The sequence below is a fragment of the Astatotilapia calliptera genome, chromosome 11 (assembly GCF_900246225.1).
Source record: "Astatotilapia calliptera chromosome 11, fAstCal1.2, whole genome shotgun sequence".
In the NCBI taxonomy this organism is placed as follows: domain Eukaryota; kingdom Metazoa; phylum Chordata; class Actinopteri; order Cichliformes; family Cichlidae; genus Astatotilapia; species Astatotilapia calliptera.
This window is the reverse complement of record NC_039312.1, coordinates 33,917,268-33,934,393: the sequence shown is the minus strand read 5'-3', so window position 1 is coordinate 33,934,393 and position 17,126 is coordinate 33,917,268. Positions and strand designations below refer to the sequence as shown.

The following is a 17,126-nucleotide window of genomic DNA, read 5'->3' as shown; positions in this document are numbered from 1 at the left end:
AAAGTTAGCTTTGGTTGACATCTGCCTACAAACAGTGTCGAGGTGAACTGATGAAATTCATCATTTTTACAATAACATTCATGCTGCAGTTACTTAGTTCTGACATTTGTAAACTAACACACACACACACACACACACACACACACACACACACACACACACACACACACACACACACACACACACACACACTTCTTTCACTGAAGGTAATTGTTTGTTAAACTCAAATGAAAAAAATGACCCCACTAGTATCCTGGAAATGTGAGTCTTCCACTCTGCGACAGCCGTCACTTTGTTCTGACATATTTTTTCTCGTCTTGCAAAACTATCTAAAAAAAGAAAAATGTCCCTCTAATAACCACAACCCTCCCGCTTTCTGACAAAAAGAAGAAGTGCAGATCTTGCAACGGTCCACTTCTCTGCCTCTAAACTTCACTTACACTGACCAGTAAACCCACAGTGGCTGTTTGACTCCGAGATTAACAAAGTAAGTACCGCTGACAATAAACAGCAAACACATAAATAATGGTGGAAGAAGAGAATTATGTGACAGTGATATTTCAGACAAAGAGAGATCCAACATACGGTGAGTGACAGACTTACTTTCTTCCCTTTCATTGCCAAAACTGTGATGTATGTGGTTTTGGGGAACGATCAATACCAGTTGGTTAATTCTGGCGATGTTATGCTACTCAGCATGTCAGTTCTTTCCTAGCACTGCTATTTTTGGTGATCTAAAAAGTAAAGTTTAATAAATAATCCCCACAAAGAACAAACTACAAATGAGTTTTCATTTCCTTTAAACTCTTTTTGTTTTTCCAGTGACGCCAAAAGACACAGAAACAATCTACGACGAGGTGAACACTGAGGACAGGAAATTGGATGCATCCCTTGTAATAACAGGTTATTTGTGGTTTTCTGAACAAATAAATGATATTTTTTATTCAATCATTAAAATAAACATTTTTTTCTATTCTTGTAGAGAATAAAGAGTTAGCTCCACCCTGTAGTCGGCTTGCGTTGGTTGTGACAGGTCTGGTGATTATTTGCCTCATCTTGGTGTCAGTCATCATCGGCCTCAACTTCCGCTGTAAGTCCACCTGCTGTGTATTCAAGGACTTTAGTGTAATCAGACAATAACACTAACATCTGTTTCTTATCTGACTGCAGTTAACACAGTGATGAGTGAGCAGCAGCGAGAAATGGCCAACATCACAGCACAGAACCTGCAGCTGATGACACAGAAAACATCCTCAGAGCGACAGACAGAGGAGCTGACCAGACAGAGAGACCAACTCAACTGGACCATCGGAGTCATCATGGAATATCAGGAATTTTCAGTGGAAAAACACTGCCCACAGAAAGGTGAACATGTCTTAGTTTCATATCGTTTTATGTTACTTTTTGCTCACTCCCTGTCACGACTCCCACAAACATGTTTTTATTTGAAGGTTTAATGTTTTAAACTGTTTAAAAATCTTCAAATCTAAAAAACTCTTTGTAACGTATTGTAAAGTTGGATTTCTAAAATGATTCTGGTCTTGTTGTCCCTTTCTTTTTTTGACCAGTGTGTAAACCTTGCCTGGATGGCTGGGTGCTGTTTCAGTCAAGCTGTTACTTTTTTTCCCAACATCAATATTCGGTTTATTGGAGGAGCTGGGATCAAAGTCGTGATCAATGCAAAATGTATCAGGCGGCTCTGGTAGTGATCGAAAGTCAGGAAGAACAGGTGAGCCAGATTTCATTTGTATAGATTTTTTTAAAGTTTAAATAAAGTGAAAGAGCGTTTTCATACACAGAGAGGAAAAACAGTGTCAAAGTTCAAGCGATTTAGACAGGAAGGTTTGAAGAGGAAGTTAATGCAACTATAATTCAAAGTTACCTTCCTTCAGTTCAGTCTTTTCCCACCTCTTTGCCATTTGACTGGATTTTAAGAAAACATATTTCTTCCTCACTCAACACTTAAAAATACTGTAAAAATGGAAACTGCAATCTCTTATTTTAAAACTATTCAGATTCTTGTTCTCTGAAGTGCACTGGGGTTTGCTTTATATTTGAGTTGTGTTTTGATTCAAGCAGGCCTCAACTTGTACTTAAAAAGAAAAGAGAAATGTTCAGGAAAAAGGAACTGCAAGCTTTGAGTGTTCCCACTAGCTCGCTGCTCTCTTTAAAATAGTCTTTGTGGCCTCACTTCCAAATTCAGTAAATGACATGATCTTTGGTCAGAGCTGTGGAAAAGAAACCAGCGATCATTCCTACAGAGTCCCCAGCGTGTTTAAAAAGAGAGTGAGAACGACTCTTCATACATCAGACAAAAGATAGTCGAAGTAAAAGGCACAGGCTGAGAGTTTAAAAGACCAAGAGAAAAATGTTCTTTAATCTGATTGGACAAACTTAAATTCATTTTGAAGAGCTCCAAACTCTAAGCGTCAGATCAGAGTTTGCAGTTTGGAGAGATCATCTGTGGACAGATCTGAAGAAGGTAATTCAGCAACACCTCCCAGGCAATCTGGTCTAACAAGCCCACAGAGTCTTAGCCAAGGAACCCAGCAGCTGTAACTACAGCCAGCAGTCTGGATAGTTGTGTAAACTTTGTCAATATGGGTACTGAGTGTTGATTTCTTGAGGGAACAAAAGCCAGTTTTATCCATTTAAAATGTAAACATAGTGTGCAAAAAAGGAAAAGGTTGTTATTTTTTTAAACCTGTTTGTTTTTATATTTTGCTGTTATAGACGAGTCATCGTTCTTTTTATCTCAAAGGAAAACTAAAACCCGACTATTATTATGTGGCAGATAACACATGTATTACAAATTTAGGAATTTATCAGCAACCACACTAAGGACTACCACGCTGATGATAAGCACGGCTACTGGATCGGTTTGAGAGCAGAGAGCCCAAAGGACACGTGGACGTGGGTAGATGGAAGTAACCTCACTGTGACGTAAGCATGACCCCCGCCCACCACCACACATACAAATACTTGCCTATTATATCTTACTTAGCTCATCTAATTGACATAATGCTTTCCCTAGCTGCTTAGCCTAACTCTAACCATCACAAATGCCTAACCACAACCTAACTGTAACCCTGACACTAAAACCACATTTGAGCCTCAAAAATGCCTTCAAACTCATGAGGCCTACAATTTGGGCCCATAAGGACTGATGGTCCCCACAAGTATAGTAACAGTCAAAGTTTGATCCTCACAAAGATGTATAAGTGCAAACACACACACACACACACACACACACACACATTTTTACAACACATTGTAAATACCCTTTAAAAAATATGGAATGGAAGTAAAAAGCAGAACAAAAAAATTGTTTCAACATTCCCTCTTCTAATAACAAGAAGTTTAAGATTTACAGCCACAAGAAGTTTACAGTATGAACCAATTCCAAATAAGTTTGAGTTAAAACAACCTTTAGGCTGGAATAGCTCAAGGAAGTGACGATTAAGTCGAATCAGCACATGTTGATGGCAGACTTGTTTTCTGTTTGCATTTTCTCTTTTCATTTGTGAAATGAAAATACACAAAGTGTTTTCATTCAACATAAAAAGACGTCTTGCATGCATCCAAGTAAGGAAAACCCTGGCTAACACTGTTGTGTGACTTGTGTGTTCTCAGCTCCCACCACTGAGAACACACAAGTCCTAATAAACAACAAACTTATTTGTAGCAGAGTGAAAAAAAATAAAAGCTGTTAAAAACTCTTCACTGCATCCATTGCTTGTTTCTCAAAGATGATTTTTGACCTTTGACATTTTTCTTAAGCTTCCACATCCGTGATGGACTCGGTTGTGGTTTTCAGAACATCTAAGTGTCTGACTTTTGCGAGACCAAACACAAGTGTGCATTCATGGCCTCTGTGTTGGTTAAATTGCCTCGATCCCTGTTACCATCAGGAATGCTGTGTGTGCAGAGACTGACACAGATCATTGACTTATTTTTGGTACCCAAGCACTCCACGTGCTGAATTTCAGAAATACAATAAAGATTAATTTGTCAAAGGTTGAAATGTTGAGTAGGCATACAGACTGACACTATGTGACTTTTTTTAGGTACTGGAAAATGCAACAAGATGTCAACAAAAGATATTGTGCTTTAAGCCTACCAAAAGCGCCCCCTCTGGCCAACTGGGGCAAAGAGAGCTGTGACATGAGAAACTGTTGGATCTGTGAAAGACGAGCGTTAATTAAAGCAGATTAGGAATCAGTCCCAGTAATAGAATTGTTATTTAATGTGACAGTAACTCCTTGTGTTTTTTGAATTAAAGGCAATGAGTTTTTTTTCTGTGTCAAACTGATTTTGTAAAAAATAAGTAATTTCTTTGTTTTGATTTATGTTCAGTTACATTTTGAAACAAATGCTGCAGAATCACACACCACGTTTGAGCTGCACTGCAAAAGCATTTGTACTTTTTTGTAATCATATGTGCTCTTTTGTCATTACTATGGGATTTCTAATGTATTAGATGGCAAAAGAAACATATTCCGATGCATGTAAATGCAGAGACAGGCATGAATGTGTTTATGTTACTATTTATTAATACTACATGTTTGTGAAACTTCCCTTTCCACTTGAGGAAGTGACAGTCTGTTCATGCTCATTGTGCGTAACTTGTAAGCATCTTTATTCCTTTTATAGTAACAGAAACCAAGAATCTGAACAATAATAATAATACGCGTGCGTGCGTGTGTGTGTGTGTGTGTGTGTGTGTGTGTGTGTGTGTGTGTGTGTGTGTGTGTGTGTGTGTGTGTGTGTGTGTGTGTGTTGTGCCTATTGTCTAAAACTAAAACAGTGTGTAAGAAATTAACTGGCTTATCCTACAAGAGACTCATGTTAAAATGTTCAATGTTATTATGAAAAAAAGTGTTTCCAGCTTAAAGTGGTTTGGCCGGTGTGGACAGCTCCCACCTTCATAAAAACTGTGATTCTTTTATTTACTCATTCATCTGGACACTCGTAAGGCTGATACCTAAGAACACAGGCAGCTGGAGCAACAGCTGTGTGCTCGGCCTCGCCTCCACTGAGCTGTGCCTGTCGCAGTATTTTGATGCATTTAATAAAACTAATCGTTGAATGGAAATCTGTCTGTGACCAGTTTACAGTTTTTACACATTTTGGTTTTTTGTCTGTTTTACAGTTCTGGTCAAATTCTTTTTTCCCATCAAGTTTTTGTTTCCATTCATAATAATTTACTACAATTTCTTATGCTTTTATTGTTGTTGTTTATTGACTTTAAAAAGTGCAATATAAATAAATAACCAGAATATAAATGATGTAGTAGTTCATCACATCTCCGGTTATTGCAGCGTGTGAAGTGCAGAAAGAACTTGTAAACTGGGGTAAACTGCACAGACAAATGAGAATTAAAGTTCATTGAGAATTAAAAGGGGCTCGCAGTAACTTCCCGGACAAATTCATCAAATACATCACCAAATAAAAGTGTTTGTGTTCAACACCACCACTCTCTCCACGGTTATGATCCACAGGATCCTCCCTGTCTAACAGGATACAAGTGGCAAAGTTATCACATCATTTAGTGTTTAATGGAGTTCTTTTGTCGTCATTTTGAGGGATGTTAAGTCAATAAATTTGCTAAATAGTGTGAATTGAATATTGTTCATTACATCAGGACAACGGTTTGGCTGATCCATGATTACTGTGTGAAGGTTTGATTAATTTTTCTTTATGAGGTGCAGTGATGACAGACACCTCACCACTGCAGAGTCTCACTGCTCCTTGGGCCAAACGAGTTGCAAAAATTGCGATCACTCGCCTCTTCCTTTTTCGTACTGTGACAGACATTTTTCATCACAACGTTTTCACCTAACACGATGTCTCACAACGACATCGATCATCAGTTAAGAAACAACGCGGACGTTGCACCAGACAGATATGTGACAGGTTGGTTTGTTGGGTTAAAGCCCAAATGTGTTAACTGCTCTTAGCGTAACGGTGTGTTACAGAAGCAACATAATTCCGAGATCAGGCATGTGTATGAACACGTTGAGGAGTAATAGGAAGAGGAACCGCGGGTTTGTTCTGTGCCAGTTACAGCTGGAATTTCATATTGTTTTATGGTGCGTGTGACACCCCACCCACATGATGGGCATGTGGGTGGGGTGTCAGTAACACTCTTTTAACAGTCCGCTCCTGTTGAGGCCAGTTTTAGTTTTCTTTGCGCTGAAGGCAATTTGGCTTTTAATGATGGAGGAAGAAGTCAATTATTCCACAATGGTTTTCAAAACTGGTGCTTCACTAACAAAAGGTAAGTTACTCTCCTCCTTCATTCAAAAATGAATCACTGATAAGTCTGACTGTTTATATCTTTGTGAAGTTGCCTGATGAAAGAACGCTGCTCTGTTCACATCATATCATCCCGTTTTTATTTAAAAACAACAAAAAGATTATTTATCATTAAAATTCGGAAACATTCAAATCACTAGAAAGCACAACATTTCTATTTTATACGCCAAGTCATGAGCTCAGACTTATCTTTTTGAGTTTATCACATTGTTTGGCTTTATCATAAATGATGTGATAAAGCTAGTTTGAAAACTAGCACATGGCACACATGTCAGACTTGTTGGTATGAATCCCTGCATTCAGTCATTTGTGTCTTCTAGAAAAAATCCAGGACTCAACCATTTATTCTGAAGTTAAATCTAAAGCGCCTGCTGGTCCTCCTCCTGCAACTGGTAAGTTATAACGTTCATGCAGATATTACATGAGCAACAAAGCAAATTCATGCTTTAAACTTTCTGTATTTGACAATGACACAGCCTGAGAAAACAGACCAACACAAGTAATGCAAAAATACTGCAACCACCTGCAGAGACTAAGGCAAGTCTTGAGTAGTACAAAATCCATAGAGGCTGGGGCCTGTCACACCAGGCAACATCCCAGGTGCAGCCTGTGTAAAGATGCCCCTCAGACAATCCAGCACATAACTGCAGGGTGCAAGATGCTAGCAGGCGGGACATACATGGAACGCCATAACCCAGTGGTCGGCACAGTATAAGAGATAAGATAAACCTTTTTTAGTCCTCACATGGGAAATTTGTTGGGTCACGGCAGGAAGTGAACAGTGCAAAGTTACAAGCAGGAATAATTAAGAAAAACATGGAATAGAATAAAATAACATAGAATAAAATACTGTGTTATGTTGGAACAGATCCAGTGAGACTACAAACCAGTGGAGGCTAACCTAACGAACATAGTAGTGGTGGACAAGCAATTCACTTTCAAAAGTGTTCATTTAACAGTTAAAGGAGTCAACACATATAGACACTTTTCTAGTGTCAGGTTTAAAACTCACTGTGTTAATTTAACAGTGGTGATTTTGCAGAGTGTGGTGTGTGAGGGGAAGGAGAAGGAAAGAAAAGGGGAACATAGAGCGACCTAAGAGATCAATGATATGCTTTAATGACACATGACTGCGCATTTTGTAATTCTATGGGTTGTGTTGTTGTCAAACTCATCTCTATGAGTCCATTCGTTTAGTTATTTCTGTCTTCCAGAAAAAAACGAGGACCCAGCCATTTATTCTGAAGTTAAATCTAAAGCGCCAGCTGGTCCTCCTCCTGCACCTGGTAAGTTATAAAATCCCTTTTTCATCTTCACTAATTTAGCAGCAAAATGTTTTAGACCATCAGTGGAACAAATGTATTCACTACCTGTATGTCTTTGACAACATCTGACATGAACATCTGGTGCCTCAGTGGTCCTGAGAGGCTAACACAACAGAGCCTAAGAAAACAGACAACACACGAGCAAAGGAATGAGCTGCAGCATCACACAACAGTAAAAGTCCATGTGACAGTTTCTCATAATAATGACGTCAAATTTCTCATTAGAAGCAGAAGGCAAAGCAGCTGCATGCTCCAATTTCCGTCTACTGCTGGCATGTTTGGAGATCCTTTGTGTCCTCCTGCTGGTGGGCATCATCGCCATCATCTACAGTAAGTCTGAGTTCAGCACACCAAACTCTATTTAGTTTTAGTTTTATCTTGTTCTGGATTTTTGCATGTTTCTAGAGAGTGGGTTTGCTTGTTTCAGCTGTTTTTTTTTATTAGTTTCACTGTTTGTTTACCTTTCTTAATTATTATAATATGGAGGGTAATTAACAGGGGCAGATATTACAATACAAAGACAACACCATGTGAAAGCAGCTGAGTCACAAATTTGACCAAAAAATAGAAATAAAAAATAAATAAAGACAGTTTTCGTCCTATTTTCAACTTTATTGTTACATTTAGTTCTCATGTTCTCCCAAAAGTCTAGCTTTCATTTTTATTTTAAGTAAATAAAATATTTTTATGCACTGATTTTCTAATTCTCTGTTTAGTGTTGCTTCTGCTCAACAGAATTTTACTTTGATATTTGGTGTTTTTAAACCATCAAAGGTTTGATGGTTTTGAGTTTTCAGTGCCAGCTGTTATGCAGTTTGCTTTACATCACATTACATAATAAATGCCAGTAAAGATTTTTGAATTATTCTTGAAGATCTGATGTGTGATTTAAGTGTTAAGTTATTGTTTCTGAGCAGTCCACAATAACCTTACAGAACACTGCAGAACCTCATGTTATTTCTGAAGTTTTATGAACAAAAGGTGTATTATAATTATTGTTAGTAGTAGTAGTATTCCTGAGTAAATGAAACTTGGCTAATTTGGGGTGATTTTTAGGCTTGAAGTTACATAGTGAAGCTTTGTGAAAAGCTCGACCTGCTGCGTGAGTAACGACAGTGACATTAAAGAGTAAAAGAAGGAAGTAATGGTTCTATCCAGCCTAAAAAACCATATATGTGGTTTGTTTTGCTTCTCCAGGGCATTATAGGCATCATGTGATGTGGCAATGAAAAAAGAAAGGATTGGTTAGCTGCAAAAATGTGTGAACTCTGTGAAAACTTTTCACAACTCTGTGAAAATGACTGAAAATGCTAGTGTGGACACAGAGCGTTTTCAGATGAAAAGGCCGTTTTCAAATCTATCTGGGCTACTGTGGACGTAGCCTGAAATTCATCAAACCCATCCATCCACCCCATCCTCCTCCCTGTGCAAACCCTGTTAATTTCTAACACATATTTATTCCTACTTAGCTTCTGTCTTGATTTAATGGTTGTTTGTGGATCAGTTAGTTAAACGTACTCATTACATATTCACTGTATGTGGAAAAACCTTCAAAGCTGTTTATAAAGGTGGCTTAAAAAACAGAGATTAATTTTTCCCCGTATAACCTGAACCATTTATTTTTTTTAATCTCTTTCCCACTAAAATACAAAACTGCATTTTATTACTTGTTACTCGAGCTTTCTGTACCTCTAGTGCCTGGATTTTAATTTAAGGCTAATTTTCCTTTTTACTATTTATTACCTTCTACTGGTGGTTAAAAAAACATTTTATTATACATTCATGTTTTAGTGTGTTTGGTGTCTTCAGCTTTGTCTCACAATGAAGACAGGAAGAGGAGGCATCTCTGTTAGGACTGGATGTGAACCCTCATTGGTCGGCTGTGATGATGAGTGCTGTGCTGTCTTCTCTCCTTCACAGTGAGTTTGCTATTTAAGGTACAGGCAGCAAACCTCAGTAACCTCACAGCAGAACATCAGCAGTTGGCCATGGAGAAGGAAATCTCAGACAATAAAACTCGGGAGCTGAGAAGACAGAGAGACAATCTCAACTGCACGCTGGAAGTCATCCTGAAGTTTGATAACTTTCCAGTAAAAGATTACTGTCCTAATAAACGTGAGTGCTTCATTGTGCTTGTCTCAGAAGTTAATAAGCTTCATATGTCAAAATTTTATTAGGAGCTGAAGATGATCAACAGTATGATAGAGTCATGAGAGTATGAACGGAGAATTTATGTGACAAATTTAAATAGAAAACCACAAAACAAGTAAGCGTGCAGGTTGGGAGAGATGATTTGAACTGGTCACAAAACCCAGGAAAAGAGTTATATTTGAGGTAAAGAGCCTCAAATATCATCTAAAATGTACAACAATTTATTTTGACTTTACCGCACATGGAATCTGTTCTCCTTTGAACTGACCTTCAACCCCTGCGCATCAGTTGGCAGTATGTCCCACATGTTTGTTACAATTCTCAGGAGTGAACGGCTCACCCAACATGCGATAACGCATAGATGCATATTTGCCACACCAAAACCAATAAAGCAAACCAGCACCTCACCGTCTTTTGCCTTTCTCTAAAACTAAGGATCTGTCCATTAAGTTTAAGGGAAGCTTAAGAATTTCTCATTAGCAAAATCAAGGAATCTCTGTGTTCTCATTGTTTCCAGAGAACGACTCATCAAAGCTACTTTAAAATGGAAAGTAGAAAAGAAAACAGTGTGAATCTTTTAGCTTTTTTGCTACATAATTTGATAATGTTGTTAATGAGCCTACGTTGAGTCTAGTTTCTAATCTCCTTGCAGAGTGCCAGCCATGCCGCAGTGGCTGGATCCTATTTAAGAACAAGTGCTACCTGTTTTACAATGAGAACGCCCCCTGGAAAACTTGGGAGGAAAGCCGAGTGTATTGCAAAGGCAAAGCTGCAGATCTGGTTGTTGTTGACGATCTCAAAGAGCAGGTGAGCTCTAACAACAAGACCACAGCACAATTACAGCCATGATATTTTCTTACATAACTGATGATAATTCATAAATGTCACTGAATGACGAATGATATGACCCACAGGAATTTCTCAGTAGTCACATAAAATCTTACTTTAGTAAAGACCACGGATACTTTATTGGGTTACAGAAGACAGCAAATAACTGGGTCTGGATTGATGGACACAATGACACGCTGAGGTAAGAAAACTGTCTTACAGCTACAGAACAAAGTTACAGCAGTGGTGGGAATGACTGAATGATTAATGATAAAATAATATCGTGATTTATATGCCAATAATAATAATATTGGATAAAGTGATTTCAGTAAAAGAAGATGCATTATGAAAGAAATTATGCAGAAATAAAATATTTGGGATGTTTTTACACATGCTGACGTTCATGTCCTGCTTTTATAGTTACTGGATGAAGGAGATGTCAGACACTTCAGTCTCATATGTGCTGATCATCCCTGGGACGAATGCCACAAAAAGCTGGGTCAAAGCGAACGGTGACTTTCAGAACAAATTCATCTGTGAGATAGACGCCCTGCTTTTGTCCACTTAGTTCCAGCTGCCGTTCTCTGTGTGCTCTTCCACGTTGCCATCCATGCTCCAGATACTGTCTGCATTATTCGTTTCTCATCTTTATAATGGAGGATGGAGAACTTGTAGTTTTTCAGCTGCTGCAACTATTTATGAAAACAGACTTTGAGCAGACCAGTGTGTGTGTCGCCAAAAGGCAGAAATAATGCAACACTGTACTTTTACACCGCACAACATTGCATGTATTGATTACATAATTCATGTTGCAAGTTCCATCCCGTGTCAACCTCAACGCTGTCTCCATCTGTCTCTGTTGTAAAGTGACGGAGGTTCAAGGAAAAGTTGAAAGTTCAACTTTTGGGGTTTTGTTAATCATCTATTTAAAATAACAGCGTGATGCAGATGTTTTAAAGCCCTTTTTGATGGAAAGACAGTCACTGCACTTCACATGTTCAGCAGGCATATTTATCTTTTTAACTTTTTGATTCATCTAGGAAGAAATTTGAGATACAGTAACACTTTAAGGATTTTTCTGAGCCACCGTAGCAATGACAAAGGGTCGAGTCAACAAGATTTTTCGACCATTTTGTTATTTTTAATAGTGAAGTGAGGATAGTGTTCAGCATCTGAACACTCACTGAGCTGTCAGTTTAAAGAAACATTTAAATCACAACCAACACTGATGTTGAAACTCAGGTAAATGAAGGTCGAACATATATTTAATTAATAAAATGATCCAAAAGATCATAAAAAGACACATTTATTCTACTATTCAGTTTTTTAATCTTTGGTGACTCGAACCAAGATATTTGGTTGGAATTGAAGGCAAAAGGGTCATTTATTGTTGTTACCATGGACGCATTCTTCTCACATCTTGATTAAAGGAACAGTTCACCCAAAAATCTTTTCCCCCTCTGGCCTGTAGTGCTATTTATCCATCTGGGTTAGAGTTGCCAGGTTTTCCAGATATCCACTGAAGACACATCTGCTTTCTCTTAAATACAGTGGGAGTACATGTGACTCACCTTGTGGTGCTGAAAAACATTTGAAAAACTCAGCAGTAATATCTCTTTTTAGAGATCACTCGTGGTTACTCAAGAAGGGAAACAAATTCCTTGTTTAAGCGTTTTAACGTAGGAACTATTTTATTTTCTATCATCTTCACAAAAAAGCTTACAGCTAATCAACATTACAGCTCAGGAAACAAGAATCTCATCAAAGTTTACATCTGTCACAAGTGTGTGCGTCTTGTCCCAGGAACACGCTGACACACCTGTCAGGTGACTAAAACTCTGCAAATGATCTACGCACATGAATATTTTCTAATTCCTACAAAAGATACAAACATGTTGTATATTTGTTTACTTTGTTGTTTAAAATGTTTATTTACGCAAAGACAATTTTAAATAAAAGAATCAAAAGTACAAAAGTCTGCTGAGTCTGATCATTTAATTTGCATATAAAACCAGCATGTGTCACAATACTCCGCGTCCTGCACCAGTACTGTAAAAACAGCTGGGGTCTCCGTCATGTTTACCTCCCAGAACAACTAAACTGACTCCAGCTACAATTGCTGAGGTTAGAAAAGCCACGTCTGGTTGTGATGGATTATTTAGGGCACAATCTTTAAAAAAAAAATCATCAACTTGTCTAAACAGCATCGGGCTTGTAATGCGCATCACCTGCTGGATGTAGTTAAAGATGTTTTCCAGTTTGCTGAAAACATCCAAAGTTCCTTTACAGTCCACGTTTAGACTGTAACTCACCGAGTTCCTCTAATATCGACTAAACAAAGCTAAACAGGAAGCTCTCACATGAAACCTCAGCTGATTGTTTTTTTTAAACCACAATTTCACTTGTTTATTCTTGCTGGTCGACATTGATGATTCAGGTTTAGCACCACAGACGAGTACACTGGGAAGCACGTCCTCTTCAGACATGGAATTAGATTCCCAGTTAATCACACACTAGTCTTTAGACTTCTTCTTCTTCCTCTTCAGAGGAGGAGCCTCCTCATGTGTACACGTTTTGTCCTTTTTGCACTTTTTCCTTTTCTTCACTGACTCTGTGACGTCTGAGTCCTCCAGTCCTGTGTGATTTGATTGGCTAGGCTCCTTACAGTCACTGTCATTTTCCTTTGGGGGTTTAGAGGATTTCTTCTTCTTCTTGCCCTCGTCAGCATGCATCTCAGCAGTCACCTCCTCGCTCTCTGCAGCCGGTGAATGCGTCTCTTCGACTCTGTTCTCCTCCACTTTGTTCTTCTTCTTTTGCTTCTTCTTCTTCTTCTTGTGCGAATCATCTGCCTCACAGTTTTCTACATGGATCAAATCCTCATCAGTTCTTTCCTCGGGATCAGCGCTCTTCTTTTCCTTCTTCTTCTTTTTCTTTTTAGGTTGAACATCTGTTGTGGGAGTTTCACACACTCCATCACTACTCTTCTCATTCATTTTCATCTTTTTTCTGCTTGTCATCATCTCCTCCTGCGTCTCTAAACGGGAGGCTGGAGGAGGAGCACTTGCTGGTTGGTTCTTCTTTCCATACTTGGCCATGAACTCGGCCTCCTGCTGCTCCAGCCTGGCTAACTTGGCGCTCATGGTCAAGCCGTGCCTGGCTCCCCTAAAATAACAGAAGCACAGAAAACTGGGTTATGCTTTTTTACAGTTCTTTGATGTTTTTTATGTCTGTGAAGGTTCTCAGTCATCCAGGTCATCGTAGTCAAAGGAGCTTGCAAAGAAAAGCGTCTGGACTTCTAGAAGTTGCTTCAAGCAACTTAAAGAAGTCCAGACGCTTTTCTTTGCAAGCTCCTTTGACTTTGATGTTTTTTTCCATGTTGAATTCTACAAATCATATCATCTTACTTGTGAGCTGTGCGTCCTCCACAAACCTTCATAAGATCAGTGTCAGAAAGCCTGCAGAGAGTCAGACAGAAACCTCACGATGTAACTTATCAGATAAAAGGTCCGAATACAATTCCAAGTCTCAGTTGCTGATGAGATCAGATGTTGTGAATGTTAGTCTTACTTGGTGGTGCTGGACAGATCCATCCTCTGCTCATCCTCCTCATCAGAGCTGCTGCAGTCATCTGAGCTGGAGGCCTTCGGCTCTGGCTGCTCCTGACCAGACAGCAGCGTGGCAGACTGAAAGAAGAGCCAGCCGTTTGTTTGTTTGTGTGAATAAAATAAACTACATTTAAAAACACAATAAGCGTCCATGTCATGCACAAAAGTGTCGTAATGTCCTACTGTAAGGCCCGCTTTAGACTAATGTGGGGAAACTTTGCAGAGCCTACGATGTGAACTACATAAATGGCCGACGTCGTTGACGCTGTTTATGCTTTTGCTGTTACTGTGTGGTCGTGTCCCCGTGTTTTATAAGCCGTGCCAGACGGGTTCCTGCTCTTTGTTACGGTCAGTTTTTGGGGTGTGAACATTTTTACATTTCTTTGTACTTTCCTTCATGTCCTCTCAGTTTCTGCAATCGCACACGAACGCTACAACAAAGGTGGAGGTCGAGGCGACGACATACCTGCTGCTCGGTCAGATTTGGGGACCGCAGCATTGTTTTTGTAGCCATTTTGATTTTCCTGAACGAGACGCTCTCATGACTCATCGCGTAACGCCAGTGACCAGCAATGAGTGGCAAGCAGTGTGATGACTGAACTGCAGTAAGTACAACAAGAAGGGACATGCAGCTGAAAGACAGCAAACAATTACCTTGACAAAGCATCCATACAGCTTATCTTTAGCCAGTGTCGCTTTCCTCGGCTTTTTATTGGAGATCATCCCATCCTCTTCTTCTGCAGTCTTCTTCAGCTTAATCCCATTCTGCATCAGAAAACCAGGAAACACGTTAACGCTGTGTAAGTGAACAAACCAGCTGCTTCCACTCGGAGCCTGAATGGAACTGATGTGAACGTTAAACTGAGTCTGGGCCTTGTTGCAGCTTCCATCCACTCCTCAGAGGTGGTGCTCTGAAACGTCAAACTGCTCCTAAAATCCTGAAACTATTCTCACACTGAAAAAACAGCCGCACTCAGGTGGACGAGCTAAATAAATAAGTACGAGCAAAACCTAAAAAATAAAACAAATGAGCGACCTACTTGATCAGACTCCACCTGCAGGCTGGAGGAGGCTTTATTGAAGACATGATCCCACCAGTGGAAGGTGAACTGCTCCCCTTCTTTATGGCCAACCTTGCAGAAGAAATGTAAATGGCCCTCTCAGCTTAAACCTGTTTTAGCGTCAACACAAGCGTCTGCTGCATAAAGACGAACAGCACTTACTCCTCCTTTGTCACACTTCACTTTCACCTTGATGGCCTCCGATATGCCGTTTTCAGCTCGTCCCAGTCCTTTACCTGAGGAGAGAAAGCGCCGATCAGACTCCTGCACCTGAGCGCCGACCCTCACGAGCGCTGCTTTAATGTCTGAATGAAGAAGTTCAAAGTATGTTACCGTGCTCCCAGCCATGGCGAAGGAGCTGCTGCTCCGCAAACTTCAAGCCACGACTTTTCTCTTGAACGACTTCTGCCATCTGCACACAGACACAGTTAAATGTAAGCAAACCCATTCAATTCTTTTTTTGTATTTCTGGACATTTGATAAATAAAAACCATGTTACACCTGAGTAACTTAAACCCTTAAAACAGTTAAGTATGCAGAGAAAACCTAGCGTGTGTTCTTAGTTGATTTCCTGCTGGGCTGAGATCATGGCTGTATGTTTGGATGCTCTCAGCACAGCATCCATGGTGTGATGCTGCAGGACTCCCTCTCCCACACTTCCTATCAGAAATAATATGTAATGTCTACCTACCTTTTAGGACTGGGCGATATATCGAGTTTTTAAATATATCAATATATTTTTATACGAGATAAGAGATGTGTGCCATAAAGTGCAAAATAAAGAATGTGTGAAACTGCGTCCCGCCCCGAAACAAACCACCTTACAGAACTCGTATACAGTATTTTTCGGGCTATAACCTTACATTAAAATGCTGTCATTTTCTCAAAGATCGACAGTATGACATGTATGAGTTCTCCTTACTGACCGCGAACCGATTTTATGTGCTACACGGCGCTCAGCAACCTGCCAAAAATGCTTTAGTACGACTTTGCTGAGCTACGAAACTGCACCGCTTGATGGTTTGTCGGAGCATTACGGCTAGCGTAGTCAGAAGCCTCGCGGAGTGATACGTACTGTGCTTCAACGTAATATTACCGTATTGTGTGTGTATAAGGACCATAAATGGCACCTGTAAGAGACACGGTTACAAAGAGGATTTCAAACTCCAGGCTGTCAGTCACGCAGTACAAGTTGGGAACAGAGCAGCTGTGAAATCTGCCTCTTTGTTATTATGCTCAGCGTCTGTTAGTTTACATTTCGACTGCACAATTGTGAGCTTTTTGTTATGCACAAAAACAACACTGTTTTCTTTTATTTATGGAGCATGATTATTTAATAAATGCTGATAATTTATTTCTGAGTAATTTTTTCATGTACATCTGCGCTGTATGTGAATAAAAGTGCCTGTGTGACATCTGGGACACAGCTTAGACTAAGAACTCTTTTTGTTCTTATTTAATGGCTTTAAAAAATATCGAGATATATATCGTGTATCGCCATCCAGCTAAAAAATATTGTGATGTGAATTTTAGGCCATATCGCCCAGTCCTACTTCTTTTCCTCACTTGGTGTAAGACAAATCACCCACAGGAGAGGTGGAGGAGTGATGGAGAGAATAAATTAAGATTTTCAGGTAATGGTTGAAAAATAAATGGCACTCAGGGAGCAGGTCAGTCACAAACACACATCTGTATGTATTGTGACTGGTGAGTTTTACAGGGTCCTGTCTACTGTTCTTACTGTGCAACAGTTGCAGTGTTATGAATATAAAGACCCTAAAGGAGACGAGACCTTCCCTATTATTGCCCTTCAGCTCTGACTATCCCACCTCCCTCAT

At 39.5% G+C, this 17,126-nt stretch overlaps 3 protein-coding genes across 4 annotated transcripts in view; 2 read left to right on the top strand and 1 right to left on the bottom strand.

Moving 5' to 3' along the window:
- The first annotated feature begins 400 nt into the window (after positions 1–400).
- LOC113032614 (CD209 antigen-like protein C) lies at positions 401–4,717 on the top strand. 2 transcript variants are annotated; one of them, XM_026185613.1, is made up of 7 exons: positions 401–487; positions 823–903; positions 983–1,090; positions 1,171–1,365; positions 1,569–1,729; positions 2,819–2,943; positions 4,068–4,717. In XM_026185613.1, coding segments are annotated over exons 1-7 (819 nt in total). In that variant the 5' UTR covers positions 401–486; the 3' UTR covers positions 4,216–4,717. The 2 variants fall into 2 exon arrangements, with proteins under 2 accessions (XP_026041398.1, XP_026041397.1); XM_026185612.1 differs by having other exon boundaries at positions 401–586.
- Positions 4,718–6,230: 1,513 nt separating this feature from the next.
- On the top strand, positions 6,231–12,208 carry LOC113032640 (C-type lectin domain family 1 member B-like). The gene is made up of 8 exons (XM_026185653.1): positions 6,231–6,280; positions 6,639–6,710; positions 7,533–7,604; positions 7,869–7,973; positions 9,564–9,758; positions 10,447–10,601; positions 10,709–10,824; positions 11,043–12,208. The coding sequence occupies exons 1-8, from the start codon at positions 6,247–6,249 to the stop codon at positions 11,188–11,190; spliced, it is 897 nt and encodes a 298-aa protein (XP_026041438.1). The 5' UTR covers positions 6,231–6,246; the 3' UTR covers positions 11,191–12,208.
- Positions 12,209–12,294: 86 nt separating this feature from the next.
- Positions 12,295–17,126, bottom strand: part of gpatch4 (G patch domain containing 4) — a 5,582-nt gene continuing 750 nt past the window's right edge. The window contains exons 2-8 of the mRNA XM_026185652.1: positions 15,622–15,700; positions 15,451–15,524; positions 15,268–15,360; positions 14,882–14,992; positions 14,190–14,305; positions 14,027–14,077; positions 12,295–13,784 (exon numbers count right to left, since the gene is read on the bottom strand). Of these exons, the coding sequence (XP_026041437.1) occupies positions 13,136–13,784; positions 14,027–14,077; positions 14,190–14,305; positions 14,882–14,992; positions 15,268–15,360; positions 15,451–15,524; positions 15,622–15,700 (1,173 nt within the window). The 3' untranslated portion in view covers positions 12,295–13,135. The remainder of the gene's footprint in view (positions 13,785–14,026; positions 14,078–14,189; positions 14,306–14,881; positions 14,993–15,267; positions 15,361–15,450; positions 15,525–15,621; positions 15,701–17,126) is intronic.

Coding starts and splice junctions, on each gene's coding strand:
- LOC113032614 (XM_026185612.1), top strand. CDS start 526: ATGGTGGAAGAAGAGAATTATGTGACAGTGATATTTCAGACAAAGAGA. Junction 1,366..1,568: donor AAAACACTGCCCACAGAAAG/GTGAACATGTCT, acceptor TTTTTTGACCAG/TGTGTAAACCTTGCCTGGAT. Junction 1,730..2,818: donor TCGAAAGTCAGGAAGAACAG/GTGAGCCAGATT, acceptor TTACAAATTTAG/GAATTTATCAGCAACCACAC.
- LOC113032640 (XM_026185653.1), top strand. CDS start 6,247: ATGGTTTTCAAAACTGGTGCTTCACTAACAAAAG. Junction 7,974..9,563: donor CATCATCGCCATCATCTACA/GTAAGTCTGAGT, acceptor TCTCCTTCACAG/TGAGTTTGCTATTTAAGGTA. Junction 9,759..10,446: donor AGATTACTGTCCTAATAAAC/GTGAGTGCTTCA, acceptor ATCTCCTTGCAG/AGTGCCAGCCATGCCGCAGT.